Genomic DNA, 18,928 nt, shown 5'->3' on the forward strand with positions numbered 1-18,928 from the left:
AGGAATTGTCATTCATGTTAATTTTCTAAATTCCTAACATTTGACACAGTGCCCGGCACACTGTGGATGTTCCAGAATTGTGGAATAAATCAATGATCAATGGAATTAAGAGACAGTTGAAATTGCTAACAGGGTATACACATTTTTTCCTAAATTAGAATTACGGCAAAGAAAGAGCAAGGCTAGGGAATGCACACAATAAATTGTGCAGGGAAGAGAAGTCAGCTTTGGTAAAAAGAGATTGCTTCTTCAGGTAAAATAAGGTACACACGGAAACATTTCGCTGACAGCTAAAACAGACACGGACATTGTGTTCATGTAACTTTCAGTCAGATACAGCGTCCTATCACAATAGCCAATACATAACAATGACCACATTTACAGTTTCAGACTTTTTGTCTAACTCTCTCAATTGAATAAACTTTGAGGTCAGTTTCCTATTTACCTTCGAATCTCCATCACCCAGCAGTGTTTAATGCAAGAGCTCAATATGGAAAGGTTGAGGAAATTAATGACGTGCCACAGAAAGAAGCGAAACCACCAGTAGGTCCAGTCAAACTAAGCACATAATTACATTTTCAGAGTTACTTTCCGTAATACAAGCAGCGGAGAATTCACTCCCGCTAGAGGAGCAAGCTCCTCTTCCCAAGCTCCTGGGATCCTCACCCACAATCGGTTGGGATACACGAGAGAAATACATGACATAAATTTTCTTTGGATTTGAGCGATTCAACAACCTAGCCTGATAAAGCATCCACAAGCCTAACTGCATTACGTAACTTAAGCTTCCTCCACTTCCTTGAGGTCCCACACCCAAACCTATTTAACTAGCTTGTCGCGTGTTGGGGCAAGGCCCCGCCCCCGATTCTAAACTAGCCAATCCAAACTGCCAGAATCGGCAGCGCGGTGTCTTCTGGGATCTGTAGGCTTCCGAGGTTAGGCTTCCCGGGAGGCCGAGCTTATTCCAGGCGGCCATCGGGCTCCAAAGGCCCGCCCTCTTTCTGGGGGCGGACCCCGGAGCAAACCAAGGGGCGTGTTTTCGCCCCGCCCCCACGTGGCCCGATAGGGTGCTGGTGGTGCGGGCTGGTGATTCCCACGTGGTGCGGAGACTAGAGGTTGCGGGTTCGGGTCCTTCTTGACTTCCTCGGCCTGTGAGCTCTCTGCCTGCAGAGATGCCGAAGATCAAATCAGCGGCTAGCGGCCGCCGCCGCGAGCGGCAACAACAACGCGGGCAGCTGAAGAGCGCCGGAGGTGGGGACAGCCGCGAGAGAGCTGGGGTCCCTTGGGTTGGGACTTCCGGTGGGACCGAGCCGGGGCACGGGCGGAGTTCTGGCGGGGACAGTGAGACCGGGCGCCGGGAGCGCGCGAGTCCCGGGTTTGCCCGAGCGACGAGCGCAGGCCCCGCGCGCCGCCTCTGACTTTCCTTCACGGAAGGGGTGGCCTTAAACAGTCTGTCATCCAGCTCCTTAGCGTGACGTTTGGCACCCCTAGCTGGAGCAGATACCGTCCCCTAGCTATCCTGTTTCCTTCTCTGGGACGGTCTAATGTTTTTAGTTGGGAAATTAAGGCTATTTCATGTTTTATTGCAGGACTCATGTTCAACACGGGGATTGGGCAGCATATTTTGAAAAATCCTCTCATTGTTAACAGCATTATCGATAAGGTGGGTGCGAAAGAGGAGAGGGAGAGAGTTACTGGGTTATTGATTTTAATTTTAGGAATATCTAAGCACAGAAAGGATTCCTGACACAAAATAGATGCTGTATAAATACTTGTGGAATGAATTGAAGAATTGTGTAGCATTCGCAAGTTCTCTTCGATATGATTTGCTTTATTCTGTGAGTCTCGGGTTCTGACTCCAAATTCTTTTATCTTTCTGTAGATTATTTACTTCTTAGCTTGACACTTCTACCTGTTCAATTCCAGATTTTTCTCCTATTACCAATCACTTTTTCTAGGCAGCATCTATCACTGTTAGTTTTTGTTTACTGCAAACCCTAAAATTACATCCAGACACCTTTGGAAGTTTGTTCCCCAGAGAAACCTGTATGTTATAAGCCAATGCCACATGTAAACTCTTCAGAGTATTCTTCCTGCATGGGTTATTGATGTTTTCTTATTGTTTTGTATGATTGGGAGCTAGGATGTGAAACAATAGGTGGTGAAGATTACTTTCATGGTTGCAAAGGAAGTATCCTGGGGCTGTAGAAAGGACATTACCTGGGTGAGAGATGTCAACTTAGTGTTGTATGCAAAATGAGAGTTGGCCTAGCTTTTTAACCTTTTTGGCTCATGAATTCCTTTGTGCATGTGATGAAAGTTACGGCTTCAGAATACTCCAGCTATGTGCATACATATACTTTTTTTTTCTGCCGCATGTTGAGGGTTGTGGGATCTTAGTTCCCACACTAGGTATCTAACCCCGGCCCCCTGCAGAGGAAGCATGGAGTCCTAACCACTGGACTGACATTAATTTTTGTGTACAATTTCTGGATTCTTCTGCACCCCTGAAACCATACATGGATGTGGAATTGAGAAATACCAGTACAACATGCTATGGTTCATCATTTTGGTCCTTCCTTTTTGAACCTAGTGACAATAGTGTTGGTAACAAGGTGCTGTTGGAATCATTTCAAAGATAGGAAGGAGAATGCCACTCTTAGAACTGCTGTTCCTACTTCTCTGACTCCTAACTGTTGCCCTAAGTTAGGAGAACTGTTCAATTTCCACTTGTGCCTAATGTTAATGAGATAATCTTTTTAAACATAGATCATGAAGCAATCTCCCAAAAATGAAGTCAGAATAAGATCTCCTAACTGTGCACTTTTGAGTAAAGCTATTTTGCTGTAAATTAAATTATGTGTTCAGACGTGCCTGTAAAGCTAAAGTAGTTGTGCTTGCTTGTAGGCTGCCTTACGACCAACTGATGTGGTGCTGGAGGTTGGACCTGGAACTGGCAATATGACTGTAAAGTTGCTGGAAAAGGCAAAAAAGGTAAAGAGAGGATTTAGTGTTTGGTATCAGGTATCATGTGAGTAAGTTTAGGTGGTTTACAAGTATAAATCTGTTTTAATAAATTGCTGTTATTTTAACAATAACTCTTGCTCCTTTGCTAGAAACTTATAAAATATGAGCAAATTGGGTGAAGTGAGTCAAAAGGTACCAATTTCCAGGATAAAATAAATATGTCCTGGGGATGTAATGGACATCATCATGACTATAGTTAACAACACTGTAGTACATTTGAAGGTTGGCAAAGAGAGTAAAAAGTCTCATCACAAGAAAAAAATTGTAATTATGTGGTCATGAATGTTATATATATATCAAATCACTGTGTTGTATACCTGAAACTAATGTTTTATGTCAATTATGTCTCAATTTTTTTTAATGGATTAAAAGAAAAAAACATATCAATCAGGAAAACAAATGACATTGGATACTTCAGTACAGGGAATTGGTTACATGGTTGTTAGAGGACCAAGAGAATAAAACACTGAGGTTAACCCAAGTGTAGAATTACAAAAAGCAGCTACCACCTCTCGGCTCAGGGGAACAAAGCAAGGGGATTGGAGTTATTGGACTTAGAACTTTGGAGGAGATCTAGCACAGGCCTCTGAGACTGGAGTGTCACCTGGCTGTTGCTGGTACCTTCTTTGTCTCTTGGCGGATCCAGTTCCAGTTAAGTCGGATCATTGCTGTGTCTTCTGGTAGATGTAGGCAACAAAGAACTTATCTGAAGAGAGTTCAGTGAAGAGACCATTAACAAGATGTGAGAATGTTAAGGGAACCAGTAAACATTTAGTGAAAAACCTAGGGACTATCAACAGCAGGAAACAGTTACCATCGAGCAACCTCAAGGGACAAGAGGAGGGAAATGTGTTGCTGGAACCCAGAAAGAGCAGGGACAGGGACCACTCGTAGCCAAACACGGCCACTGCCAGAACTTGTGCAAGGCAGGCGCAGGCATTAGGAAGTACTCAACCCCACCCCTTGGAACCAGTAATGCCTTCCATTAGCCTAGCCCAACAAGAAGTCAAAGGGCGAGGGAGCTGGACTATATTACCCTACAGGTACAGCAAAGCTGGAGAATGGATCTGGGAGCTAAGCAGACTAAAGCTCACATATATGTGCTCTGTAGACAGGGTCTTCCTGGAAGTCCGCAAAACCTCAGCTTATACTGAAATAAAATTTCAGCCTATGTGGTATCCCTTTTCATTTACTTGAGAAATTATCTCTGCTATATGCTTTGGATCTCAGTAGGTGAGAGAAGTGACCTACTCATTTCAGAGCAGTTGCTTTGTATGCTTCCAAAGAACATTTACTGCAAAGACATATTTTGTATTTTTCTCATCATCAGTTGAATTACAAAGCGTGGAGCCATATGAGCACAGTAATCCTGTGAAGTATTTGGGTAGAACAGTCATGTAGTCTGGCTGCCTACTTTTCTGGTGATGTTTTTTGTTGTTCCTTTTAACCCCCTTGCCGCATTTTGTAAAATCATCTCATTAAATTCTCCTCAGGTAAGTTCTTTAAAATATACTGGTAGAGTACAATTGAAGAATAATGATGGTGGAATTGGGAAAAGAATTTTAATTCATTTAAATAATGTAAGTTCCTATTGAGTTAACAGAAAAAGATTTCTCCATACTTAACCTACAAAAAAAAAAATTTTTTTTTTTAATTTAGGTAATTGCTTGTGAACTTGACCCAAGGCTAGTAGCTGAACTTCACAAAAGAGTTCAGGGCACGTGAGTATACATAATAGAATTAAAGTACATTTCAATCTCATGAAACAATGTTCTTTTTAATTGCTTTTTTTTTAAATTATCAGGCCTCTGGCCAGCAAACTTCAAGTAATGGTGGGTGATGTGTTAAAAACAGATCTGCCATTCTTTGATGCTTGTGTGGCAAATTTGCCTTATCAGGTATGTTTTCAAAATGTAGGAACATTATATTTACTAAATGGTTCTCTGGTGGGTCTTTCCCAGAAATAACCTGTTAATTCTTTTCCAGATCTCATCTCCTTTTGTCTTCAAGCTGTTGCTGCACCGACCTTTTTTCAGGTTTGTGACAAGAAGACTAAAGTTACTGCCAAGTCTTAGAAAAATTACAGTTTAGGCCATGAACACGGATAGCCAAAGATTAAGGTTAATTCAGTTGAAAAACTACTGGAGAATTTGTTTTGTAGAAAGTATCAATTTGTGTGCTGCTCGCTCTGTCTCACATTCTGTAGCAGTTGCTAGAGTTATTTGGGAGAGGTGTGGGCTGAGTCGTGCTTCTGAGACCAGATGGCCTTTCCATATTTTCTTACGCTTTTGTTGTTAGCCCAGGTCAAATTTCTTATGTCTAGATTCTTAAGTGTCCTTGCTAACTGGTTTCTAGTACACTCTGTAGCAGTGATTTTCAAATTGCAGGTCAAAAACTCCTTAGTAGGTATAAAATAAATTTAATGAGCCATGACTGTCACTTTTTAAAAAAATGACATGGAATGGAATATATCAGAGGGCATTTATTTCATGTCAACCAGGTGATTATAGTTTCGTGAAACTTTTGTTGACCTGAAATACTCTCTCATCTGATCATTGAGGGCTTACGTTCACAAGGGGTTAGAGCTACAGCCATTATACAATGAAAAACAAAGGTAGCCCGTCATTCTATGGGAATAAGGCTCAGGCTGAAACTGTTGTCCCTTCTGGCCAGCTATTATTAACCACAGGTATTGATTTAGTTTCCCATCTAAGAAAAGTCATTGAAGTTAAAATACATTTATAGTTGAAAATGACCTTTCTGTTTATTCCTTTCTGCTGTCTTTTCAGATGTGCTGTGCTAATGTTTCAAAGAGAATTTGCTCTCCGACTGGTTGCAAAACCTGGAGATAAGTTATACTGCAGACTGTCAATTAACACACAGCTGTTGGCACGTGTGGACCATCTAATGAAAGTAAGTGACTGTTGTTGAAATGATGGGGCTTAACTCATCATTGAACATCTAGCTGTGCCTTCTGTGAGGAGAGCGTGTATGATTACTCTTTTTTAGAAAAATTTTATTTTTGGCTGCAGTTGTTGCTTTGTGCGGGCTTTCTCTAGTTGTGGCGAGCAGGGGCTGCTCTTTATTGTGGTGCACAGGCTTCTCATTGCAGTGGCTTGTTGCAGAGCGTAAGCTCTAGGCATGTGGGCTTCAGTAGTTGCAGCATGCCAGCTCAGTAGTTGTGGCTTGCAGGTTTAGTTGCTCCTTGGCACATGGAATCTTTCCAGACCAGGGATTGAACCGGTGTCCCTGCACTGGCACTTATCCACTGCGCCACCAGGGAAGTCCTGATTATTATTTAAAGTTGTTTTTGAGAGGACTACTTTAAACATTTTCTGATTAACAGGTTGGAAAGAATAACTTCAGACCACCACCCAAGGTGGAATCCAGCGTCGTAAGGATAGAACCTAAGAATCCACCACCACCTATCAATTTTCAGGTGAGGTTAAAATAGGGTCATTCAGTAAAAGGAAAAAAAGTCCAAGGTGGAAGATGTGTGTCTGTAACAGCAGAAAAATGAGTCAACCTAAATGTCTAAATAGAATATTAATTATAGTACATCCTGTGATGGAGTAGATGGAATTATTTGACACAACATAGTTGTTGAAGACTCAAAAGAGCATGGAAAATGTTTGCAAAGATAAAAAGATTAGAATACCATTGCAGTTTGCTGAAGATTTACATCTACAGAAAACATGTATCTATTTGAATAAGACATGGGAAACAAGATAAAATGAAAATAGTTGTGTTAAAGTAATAGTATGGGTAACACTGTTTAATCAGAATTCTAATTTTTGCCATTTAAAAAGAGAAGAAAGCCATATGACTTGATGTAAAACCTCACTGCAATCACATTGGATAAAAACATGCTTATATGGTCAGTAGCTGGTGGCGGTGGTGTGGCTGTCAGCTATTCCTGCGAGGTTTAGCTAGGTGTATTACACAGGCTGTATTCTAAATCACTTCCGTTTTAAGTCATGTTCTTTTGAAAACGATACTTAGATTTAAATAAATGCAATGTTCTTTGTTCCGATGTGGCACAAATATGTTTTCTATTTTTAAAATTGAGGGTAAAATAATCAATGAGGTGCACAAAAGTGTGAAAATCAAGTATAGATCTTACTTTTGTATATATGAACCAGACACATCAAGATATAGAACATTTTTATCACTTCAGAAGGCTTTTAGTTTTATATAGTAAGACAAAGTTGTACCTACTAGGTATCAGTGGGGCTTAATATTTTCTAAGAAAATACCATCTACTGTTTCAGGAATGGGATGGCCTAGTAAGGATCACCTTTGTTAGGAAAAACAAGACATTGTCTGCTGCATTTAAGTAAGTATTTTACTAATTTATGATATATGAGGGATCAGTGCTTCAGATACTGTGCTGAGCGCTAAAATTTGGTCATTTCCCTGAACAGTATTACCCTAAAGCATACACATTATCCATGTCCAGACACACTTTTAATTTTGTACTTTGGGAGGCAGGAGAATTTAATGAAGAAAAGTTCCTGGACTTGGGAATTAGATCAGGTTTGTTTTTTTGAGAAATGGGAAAAACCCAAAAACTATACTCCACATCTGCTTTTCTTTGGAAAAAATGAGGTGACAGATGGACCCCTTCCACACTTTTGAAAGATTCATGGCATTTTAACTTGGAAAAATATAATAGCAATTTGGGGCCCAAGGTTAAAAAAAATGGTGAAAGCCACAATGAAAAAACTAATTTTTGAGATTATGTTTTTTGTAATCTAAAACTTCCTTAAGATATGTATTAGGTTTAAATAGTAGTAGTTGTGATTATTTCAGAAGTTTAAATATTCAACCTTTTTTAGTTCTTTAATTTTACCATGTGGAACATAGGCTTAATCTTATAGTAAAAGAAATTTATAATCTGTCTGGAATAATAGTGGCATAATTTCTTTATGACCCATTTTATAGGTCAAGTGCAGTGCAACAGCTATTGGAAAAAAACTACAGAATTCACTGTTCGATCCATAATATTGTAAGCACAAAATGTTTTTGTTGTTTCAATAAATTGTTGTGTTTTAAAATGTCCATTTCCTACTGTTTCATATATCATTACAAAACTCTTTAATTCTGAACATTTCATAGGACCCTTAAAAGATAGTATCTAACAGGAGAACGTCAACTCTTTAATAGGTCAGTGCTGCTGTATACTTTGTAGAATGTATCTGAGCAGCCTTGAATACCCTGTCCTTTTTTACCGAGTTTTTTTTTCTTTTGGCTATAAAAAGATTCAGTTGAGTCATAATTTTCTCCCAAATTTTAACCATGTATAACTTACTCAGCTTAAACGTATTTGCTAGCTTTTGAATTGGGGCCATCCCTTCTTGCTTGTTGCTCACATAGAAATTAAAAATTTAAAGTTACCTTTTTCTCAGTGACTTTTTTTTCATACCCAGAAATCGAAATAATTAGAATAAAGTAAGGGATAAATGGCAAGTTCTGGTTGTGAACCTCATGTCTCCTACCATTATCTGTGCAACATTTTCTTTAGTTGTGTAAACAGAGACATCTATATATGACTGTGATGTTTGATAATTTTTTAGTTTTCCAATCTAAACAGAGTGGCAGATAAAAGCAAATTTCCTTTTTTTCACTCAGTTCTTACGTGGTTTAATGTACCAGTAGCGTAGCTACCTCCATTTTATGAATACAATCTCTGAACAACTACCTACACAGGAAAAGTTTTTGGATGGAAGATGTGAAGTGTGAAGCATTCTCAAGGGTTAGAGAGGCTATCTTTGAGAAAAACTAGCTAGCTAATTTAATGAAATTTGTGCCAAGAAAATGTTATTTTTAAAAGATATTAACAATTGCTGTAAAACTTAGTTTACAGCTTTAATTATGTTATGAAGTACTCTGCAAATCCTCAAACAACTATTTCAGAATTTCTAAGAAGAAAAAGGGCAGTATACATGAATATTTGGTATGTGCTGAACATCAACCACTTAATGAATTAAGAGATGCAAGTCTTAGCGACAGATAGGCTTTCCAAAACTATCATGAAGAGATAAGGTGACTGTTTATGACTTACTGAACTGAAAAAAAAAAAAAAAAAAGAGTCAAGGTGACTTCATTAAAGATATGTTGTTCATTTATTCTGAATCTTGTATTGATAGATAATACCAGAAGATTTCAGCATAGCAGATAAAATACAGCAAATCCTAACCAGCACAGGTTTTAGTGACAAGCGGGCCCGTTCCATGGACATAGATGATTTCATCAGGTAACTACATTTTCCTTTTACTACATGTTTACATTTCTTCACTGTGACACCTTCATATTTAGAGATTTAAAGGCTTTTAAGCGGTTATAAGGTGCTACCTGGGAGTTATTGCATAGCACTTCCATGGCATGGAATAGTATTTGGTGTAGAAGATGGAGGCTAGTTAGCTGCAGCAGAATGAACATTTTCTGTAAGAACAGTAAGTGAAAACAGTCCAAGCCTGGAGATAACCTCTGTGACAGTGTGAGTTATGGTGTGTGTGCTTCTCCCTTCCAGCCCCCTCCCCCAACTCCCATTCATAGTCTTAATAGTTTCTCTCTTCAAAGTAGCCTTTCAGGTAGAAGAATCACAATACGTATAGTTGGATCTTCTTTACTGAGAATAGCTTTTAAGTATGAAATACTATTAGTTACAATCATATCTGGTTATCATTTCTAACTGGTTCAGTAACTTATTTCATGGACTGAGGCAAGTTCTATACACCTGAAGTAAGAAAGAAAGAATGGTGTCATAATTAACTGGGCAATATAGAGCAAAATTTGTTTTCCTTCGATTAAGCAAGTAAATCTTACGGAAGCAGAGTAAGGTGTCAAATACTCAGGTAATAATTGACCTGCATTCATTGTTTTTTAATCACTAACACTTTGATTTCCTAACTAAAAAACCATAAATTTGTCTCTTTAACCAATTCATTTTTAAAGCTTCCAAGATCTAGAGGCTGAAAAAAAGAGGGTGGATTGATAAAAGTCACTGGTTTACTTTTTATGCTAGAAACACAGTTGTATGTAACTGAGACAAATGACACTTATATTTTACTGGCAGGCTAGCAGTACTACTGTCTTCATGAGATGTTAATGCCAGGAGTTGAACATTATCCCTAAGTACCCATCTTTAGATATCTTAACCCATCTTGTTGGTTCTTACGGGCCATTCTGAAAATAATCTCAGGCAGGTCTAAATAGAAATATTTCATCTTATTTTCCTTCATTCTTATTAATTTTCTGCAAGGTTACTAAACATGCAGCTTACTAAAACAGTGATCTGATAAGTACATAGGTATCCAGAGAGAACCATTTGAGTCTGAATAACTGAGCTCCGAGACGAAGAAAGGACACATGAGATTAGCCATTCATCTCTCTCCTGTCTCTAATTCCAGACAGCTTTGCATTCATTACCAGGTTGAAATGGAACAAGTACCAATGTGCTCTTAGGCCAGGGTTAGTGTAGGTCTAAGATTATTTTAGTTAAATTCATCATGCTTTAAGACATATAGGCTACGACAGGAGAGACACCAAAATGAGGTGGCTTTAACCAATATACATCTCATAAACTTAATTGAAGAATAAAGTTTCTTTACTGACATCTTAGGAGTATTTGTGTTTTAGAACTCATGGTACAGGGACTATGTATGTGTTGTTACTTACTACAAACTAGCATTTCAATACCATCCCATTTGGTTTCTTTTTTTCAGATTGCTACATGGATTCAATGCAGAAGGTATCCATTTTTCTTAGGTATCTGGAAGAGAAGTTTTTCAAGCTCAAGGAGAAAAAGTGGAATTATATATTAATAGTTTGAGAAAATGAACTATGCTTGGACACTATGTGCTTGACTGCTTTTGATGTACTACTACTGTTACCATTTAGTTCTCTGAATTTTTAAGAAAGTCAGTCAGTTCTAAGTGTCCAAGGTTTCTTTGTTTTTTGCTCTTTTTTGTTTGTTTTGGTTTAATATATAATACAAAGCAGGGTGATAATAATCTTCAAGAGCCGCAGTTACGCACAACTTTACACTTCAAGTTATTTCTAACAGTGTATAAAGATGGTACCCTTTTATTTTCTGTGTTATATATTATTGTGAGAACCTTTTTTAGGCTTTCAGCTCTTTAGGCCTTTGTCCTTGAAGTCATAAAAAAGTTGAAATTTAGTCACATATTCCCCATACCATTCGTTTTTGTTACTCGTGTACAGTAAAGCAGTTGTCTTAAAATGTTATTTTGCTTCTCGAATTCTTTGTTTTCCCGTACAGTTTCTTTCACTGCCTATCCCTCTAGCAATCCTGTAGTGTTAACAGGCTGCATCAGGGTTTTAGGTAAGCCTGAATCTGCTACTGCCACCGCATGGTGGCAGGCATATATTACTTCTAGGCATTCCTTGTAAATAAGCATCTCAACTAGAATAAAATGAATTATAAGACTGTATGATTTTTTTCATACAAAAAAGTCATAGACTTAAAATTTCAGAGTTCTACAAATCAAAACTGACTTTAAAGTTAAAATCTCTGCTCTTCAATTTCAAAACAAACCAACCCAACCAGCCATTCTGCCACAACCACAGGTTCCCAGGATTCATAATTTCTGGGTAATTAAAAATTTCAATAGATGTCATAAATAAGTCTTAATTAGCTACAATGTTTAAATCATTATCAATATTATACTCGTAAATGCCCTTTAACAAAGAATTATAGTAGTTGACTATTTTATTTATATAAGGAAATTAATTAATAAAAATATTTTCAGTGACATTTGGTTTTCTTTATACCTAATAGAAGGAATCTCCAAATTACTTTAACAGGGGTCCATACAGCGAGTGAACCTAGAAGGAAAGCTAGGTCGTTTGCCTAAACAGATTTTTTAGAAATCTGGCCTCAAAGTTATATATTAAAACATTCCTATATAACTAAAATAATGTATATTTTTAGTTAATTTTAATTATTAATAGGAATATCAGTTTTCAAGTCTGAGAAAGTAAACGTTTAATCCAGATCCAAAAAATGTAAGTTAGTCTTTAAATAACAACTGCATAAAGCCACTTTTGTACATAAATACTACATAAGCTTAAGAGTAGGTTTTTTTAAATCGCACAAAACTACTTAGCTTACTTGTACCATCTCTGTCTTTAAAGATTTAATTCAGCTTTCCCTCTTATTTCCCTGTCCTCCTATGAATTGCCTGCTGAGTTTTAGTCCCTTTTATAACCTTCAGATTTCCCTATCTGTAAAACGGAAAGAATGGGTTATACTACCAAGATCCTTTCTGGTACTAATGTTTAATATACCTTTAATGCTATTCAGAATGAAGCCTTTATAGTATAAGGCAGTGTATTTCAGTTTTAGGAGACCTTCCACAGATACAGTACCCTTTTAATTTAAATAATAAATTAAGACTAGTCTGTTGTGCTTAAAATGAGTAAATTCACGTATCTCTCTATGCCCTTTGAAGGTTGATTAGGCTCAGAAACTACCTTTTTAAACATTCTCTGTAAGGTCAGTACTAACAGTTCTCCACTCTTCCTCTTCTTGAAATAAACACAAGTAGAACATATCTCACAGCTGCAAGAAAACCTGAGTTCCTTCCAAAACAAAGGTGATTGTATTGAAGTAAATTGTCTCTAAAACTCATTACACAGATTTAATTTATTAATAATAAGCACACTGTGAAAATCTACATTTGTACTAGATTTCAAGTTTACAGAGGAGCTTTTCACCATGGTGTTAGGATTTTCCATAACTACCCTTTGAATTCTATGGACAGTGAAGTAGGGAGTCTGGCTCATATGACTCTCTATTCATAGCTTCCCTTTAGCCCACAGGAATGAGCTGGTAGTTCCCTAGAGTAAATCAAAACAAGATATCCCTGGGAGACTTTTTGTTAATGTACTCCTAGACACTATCCTGGGAACTGAGGGAAAACTCCTAGAGAGACAGATAAATCTTCTAACAAAATATTTACATGAAAAGTGGCCAGTTTTCTTCCTTGGAATAGCAATCTGTAAAAATAAGTGCCACCATTTAAAAAGTAGCATGCCCTAGATGAACTGATTGGTGAGAATTTGGTCGTTCTCGCCAAATAGTGGTGAAACATCAAACATTAGGTAATGGGTGGAGCTTGCGTTAGATCTGCCCTTTTACGGCGAAGTCAACTCTTTTTTAGCTTAAATTCTTTTTCAACATAAGTTATGTACTGTCTACACTTGACTTAAACCTAACAGTTCTATTATGGACTACTTTCAATGTACATGTACATATTCATGCATCAGAAGCCAATTTCCTTTAACTGTACCATTTAAAAGGTACATTTTGGGGTGCTAATGGACACTTCAACTTAAGTAATGGTATTGGTAAAGATCAAATTGCACTATTAGTCTTGTTAATACCACACTGGAACACACACTGCGTATATATGTATTATCCTAAGATAAAACTCTTTCCAGAATTTCATTACTTTTTATTATACACCAACTAGTTTATATTTTAGTTCTTTACAAAGAAAATGCTAAGAAAATTATAACCACATGTTATATGGTTTTAAAATCATAATTCCAGACTTTTTTACACGTAAGATGGAATGGTCCAGCAGCTATGTCCACTGTCACAGACTTTAGTTCCATTCAATGATATGGCACATCCTGCAAAATTAACTAGTCACACACAAAAAAATGTCTCAATTACAGTAAAAATGTACACACAATAAAGGTAATTTACAATGACAAATAAGGAATGTAATTATCTTGGCTGTGCTTCAGAAATTTAGGGTAATAGCCTTAGTCAAGGCACAAAGCAGGAAGAGGTGAGCACAGCTGTTTCTAGGAGTGGGCAAGGTATGTACAATCACTGATGAGGTATGCATGCATGCAAAGGATTTAAAACTGCTCAGTCTTGCTAAGAAAACTGAACTGAGTTAAAAGGAAATGCTGTGGCTTCCCCTTACTATTCACCTCTGGATCAAGTCCACAATCTTACTTCATCATATAGAAAATAAAATTGGCAAGGATCTCCAAAAGTAACTCACTATCTGGGTAAATGAAACAAAATGCTTCACTATTCCCAAATCTTGGTTGTGCCTCCTGACTAGAAGCATCTTGTAGACAAAAGAGTGTTTCACAAAATTGAAATGTCATTCAGGTGAAGGGACAAGACATTTTCCACAGACACTTAAGATTTCAAACTTTCAAACGGCCCTTACAGCTGAACCATTGTTATGTTACAGTAGCGAGGGTTCTGGGGATCCTTCAGCAGCAAATGCTGGTTTAAAGGGCACGGGGTCTCTTCGGGTTGATTTGCTTGCTGGCCTGTTCTTCTTCTTGCAGAGCTGCACGAAAAGATTTCACTTTATCTTGGAAAAAGAAAAGAAGAAAGTAAGTTTTGCATTATATGCGATGCAGTATACAATTTTATGCATCCTATCAAGTTATCTCTTACAATATCAACTCAGGGTTTTTCCTTTTGTTCTTTGTGGTCCAGAAACTCAGAAGTAAACATAGTGCTCAGGTATAGCAACAGATTCATAGATTCTGAGAAATGCTTGTGGGGGTCTTTTTTTGTTGTTGTTACCTTCACAACAGATTTCTGTTCTATTTGCCATATTTTACAGTGTTCAATTTTAATTTCTTTGTTCCTTTTTACAGTGTAAAGAGGCTATGTATGTATGTAAAATAGTTATTTCTTCTCAGAATATTAGAAAATGTCTACTTTCAATTCCTGTTTTACCTTTTTAAGCTATGAAATTTTAAGTTCACTTGAATTTTTAAGACATGTTACTTTTTCCTTATCGGGGATTACAAAAGGTACCATGAAGGGGGATTACAGACTATACATTTCTTGGTCTTACAGTTCTGTCTTACTGTCTGTTCGATCATGTACTGATTAAGAGTCACGTAAGAGCAAGAAATAGGGAAGTAAAAATCAGAAGAGGCAAGTAACTGTCAGCTGTGTGAAGATGAGACATCTTTCTACAACAGTGGTTCTTGATTAGGGGTGATTTCTGCTCCCCTCCCAGGGGCACTGGTAACGTCTACAGACAGTTTTGACTGTCATCCTGGGGTGGCGCTACTGTCACCTCGTCAGTGGAGACCAGGGATAGCTGTGAGCCCTGCACAGTGCACAGGAGATGGCGCCTTCCAACAGTTTCCCAACTTAGTGCAGATTATGGCTTTCAAAAAAAGAGAAAGACACAGTGTTGGAATCTCGATTTCTTTCCTCTCTTCCTAAGTACAATGATGTTGAAAAAGTTGATTTTTTCTGAAATTTAGAAAGGAATATAAGGACTTCTGGCTCTGATGCCTGCTAACATAATAGCTCTCAAATTTATATTAATATCAAAATTATATTTGGTAAATTTTTTTTCTAAGGACTGAATTATACAATATTTAGGTAGTAATTTCTTCAAAGTTTGGATATACTTAATATTTACATGAATCCTGAGAAAAGGAAGGGAACTAAGTTGAAATCTACATCTTGCAGTGAAAAAAAAAAAAATTAGGATACATTGTGATCTGTCTCCTGAATAAAATGCACACAGAAAGCTGCTTATGCATTATGGCAGATTAGAAAAATGATCAAAACACGTTAAATCAAGGCTTGAATATGAAGAACATGAAAAACAGCAAATTTTAGAAACCCTACATCTGCACAAACAATTCTAAATTGGCAAAATGGTCACTGCTGACTCTATAGGATATAATTGCAAATAACTAACTTCACAAAGAACCTAGTTTAAAAACTTACGCAGCTTGCTTGGTGCTAGAAAATCTAGCAACTTCAGTCAAGTTTCATGTTGCACTGCATGTACACCCAAAGAAGCCTACTTGCATATAAATGAAGACAGCTGATTTGCCAAAGCCCGAGAAATCAGCACACATAATGCATGCTTATCTGAAGCCGCACAGATAAGCTAACTAAAAGGCCCAGAAAGGAGACATGGCATGTGAGTAAGCCACATGCTTCCCTTCATAAGCAAAGCAGAAAGAGTAGCTGTTGGAACCTTCCCCTTCATTTTTTAAAATGAGAGTTCAAAGGAAAATCATGACAAAAATACGCACAGAAAGGAGATGCAGGTAGGAGGTGATAGAAAGATGACCTGGAATAGATCTAAACCAAGGAAAATAATACTGAAAAGAATTGGCCTACCAAAGCTCTGCATGGGTATATAAAACTTAAAAACTTGTTAAAATATATTTTCCCTCTTTAATCATAAGATGTCTTTATCTTCTCCAAAGACAAAAACAAAAGAGATGACTAGAGAGCACTTAAAATATTTCATGTTTCATTTTCAGGAACAAAAACAAACGGAACGGTGGGTTGGTCTTTATAACTCTAGAAAGATGCTAAACGTGCCCATAATTTTCACTTCAGATGTCTTTTTACAATATGAAATCCTCCCACTAATTACATACAAATATTAGGCAAATTTCAAACGATAAAATGAAAACAGAATTACCCCGCAGTTCAGTTAAAATGTCTATTTTTTGCTCAAGAATAGCTTCAAGTTGCGTGGCGTATGAATCCACATCATAGTCTACTTCTTCAGTCATCTCTAGGAGAGCCTTTTCATCTTCTAACCATCTGATAGATTCCTAAAATGACCCCCCCCAAAAAAAATCCAGTAAGCCTCTTTATAAGACAGAAACCAATTTATAGATTTATTTTAAATATAATCAAACATACTCGGAACAGTATTCTCTGAAATATTTATAACCATAAAACATCTTTATTTACAGAATAAAATCAAGAAATATTTCTTTACATTCAAATACAAACATGATAGAAAAAAAAATGTCCTATTTTTACTTTGAGCGGGGTTTGGGGAAGGGAATGAATCAAACACAGACACACACACACCCACATCCCAACAAGTGGGGTTTGGGAAAGGAAATGAAGCAAACACACAAACGAGTGGGAATGAATCACACATACACACCCACCAATGACACACACACGCATGCACATCCATCAACGAGCAGAGTAAATCTCAAAACCTCACCTATCCCTAAAACAGGTGTAATAAAACTTCTGAGCAATCTCATGAGGCCTATGGGAGACTATAACTTGTAAATTATTTGAAATTAACATCCATCTGGGCCTCACAGAGGTTGCGCAAAGAGGTAATCATAAATTCAACACAGCAGCTCTTCAAAACTATTCACTGTAAGGAAACAGTGGATAGCTCCCATTTTTTTGGCTGCACTGTGTGGCTTGTACAATCTTAAGAGTTCCCTGCCCGGGGACTGAACCTGGGCTCTCAGCAGTGAAAGTGCGGAGCCTAACTAACCACTGGACCACCAACGAATTCCCAAGAAAGCCCATTTTAGAAGTCAAGTGAACCACTAAACAGTAACTAATTACTACTATTCATAAGCGCTTTAACGAAACCACTGTTAACTCAGTTTAGATATGTGGAATTCATGAATTTCATTTTTTCACAATGCCATGAACCATAGATTATTAACAAGGTCAGATCATTTTAAATTAAAGAGTTAGGGGATATAAATATGGACACTTTCTAACTTTTTATGGTACACACAATTTCACTTTTCCAAACACCAATGTAATTTAATTACTAATTACAACTAGACTATGTATCACCATCTATTAGAAGACTAAATATCCATTGATTAAAACACACGCACACAACCTCCCAGTTATTTTTCTTTTCCTTCAGCTATACATTTAATTTTCAGAAACAAAACCCCAGTGTGAAAAATGGCACATCACAGAAGGGAGGAACAGTGAATAGAATTGTAAGACTATCAGATTGAAAGTCAGAATACTCAGTTCTTCCAATAAACAAATTTTAGACTTCATTATAAAATGGCAAAGTGAGAAATGATGGGCTTCATATGACACTTCATTCAAGAAGGGCATAGACAACTACATATAATGTAGTTTTAGTTGCTGAATTATTAAATCACTTGAATATATAATATATATTAAGGGCATATACATATATATCCCCTACATATATATGTCCATTATATATGAATATATAATAAGAAGAGCATAGACAACTATATATAAATGTAATTTTAGTTGCTGAATTTATTAAACTACTTGAAACAAATCAGGTAAGAAGACAGGCACACTTCCTAAGAAATCTGTTTTGAGTAAGATAAGTATACTTCACTTTAATAAAGCATTCACAAGTCTACTGCTGAATTCCAAACCAATTTAACTATGCTGCACACACAACTAGTCTACAAATGTACCAATTTAATTCTGACACATCAAACATAAATTTGAATTTGAAAGCCTCACTTAACTGAGTTTTGTTGTTTAGTCACTAAGTCATGTCTGACTCTTCTGCAACCCCATGAACTGTAGCCTGCCAGCCTCCTCTGTCTATGGAATTTCTCAGGCAAGAATACTGGAGCATATTACCATTTCCTTCCAGGTATCTTCCCAACCCAGGGATCGAACCTGCATCTCCTCATTGGCAGGCAGGCTCTTTACCACTGAGCCACCAGGGGACCATGTTTGAGTTTTATGGGTGTTCATATTATTCTAACAATTTTCTTAAAATTACAAGTGTCCTTTTTGATTTAATCTAAATACCTAGGGCTCTTAAGAGAGTCTCATAATAAGGGGTTGACTTTAACAGTTTTAATCATTGTGTATCCAACTCTACAATTATAAATAGTTCTCATATTTTTGAGCCCTTCATCCAAGTACATGAATTGCCTAGAGTTAAGGAATGTTAATATTTGTTTACAGATAAAGATTTCTTCAATATCAGAGAAGGATATACAGGTTAATAGGACAAAGGATTTATAGTACTGTGGGAAGGGGGTGGGGTTCAGGAGCAAGCCGACCATGCAGTCTCCATAAAGATGTTCAAATAGGTATCATCCTCCAGAATATTTTCTTGTTTAA

At 37.1% G+C, this 18,928-nt stretch overlaps 2 protein-coding genes across 10 annotated transcripts in view; one reads left to right on the forward strand and one right to left on the reverse strand.

Moving 5' to 3' along the window:
• On the forward strand, positions 1,119-11,273 carry DIMT1 (DIM1 dimethyladenosine transferase 1 homolog). Its single transcript, NM_001285600.1, is given in 12 exon segments — positions 1,119-1,251; positions 1,590-1,663; positions 2,908-2,994; positions 4,687-4,748; positions 4,832-4,925; positions 5,014-5,063; positions 5,817-5,940; positions 6,374-6,466; positions 7,299-7,363; positions 7,972-8,035; positions 9,177-9,283; positions 10,755-11,273. Coding segments are annotated over 12 exon segments (942 nt in total). The 5' UTR covers positions 1,119-1,172; the 3' UTR covers positions 10,798-11,273.
• Positions 12,682-18,928, reverse strand: part of KIF2A (kinesin family member 2A) — a 68,345-nt gene continuing 62,098 nt past the window's right edge. For 4 of the 9 annotated variants that reach the window (XM_018065573.1, XM_018065577.1, XM_018065575.1 and 1 more), the window contains 2 exons: positions 16,500-16,635; positions 14,403-15,212 (listed from right to left, as the gene is read on the reverse strand). In XM_018065573.1, the coding sequence (XP_017921062.1) occupies positions 15,124-15,212; positions 16,500-16,635 (225 nt within the window). In that variant the 3' untranslated portion in view covers positions 14,403-15,123. The other 5 variants (XM_018065582.1, XM_018065581.1, XM_018065574.1 and 2 more) reach the window with 3 other exon arrangements.

The sequence above is a fragment of the Capra hircus genome, chromosome 20, assembly GCF_001704415.2.
Source record: "Capra hircus breed San Clemente chromosome 20, ASM170441v1, whole genome shotgun sequence".
Lineage (NCBI taxonomy): Eukaryota > Metazoa > Chordata > Mammalia > Artiodactyla > Bovidae > Capra > Capra hircus.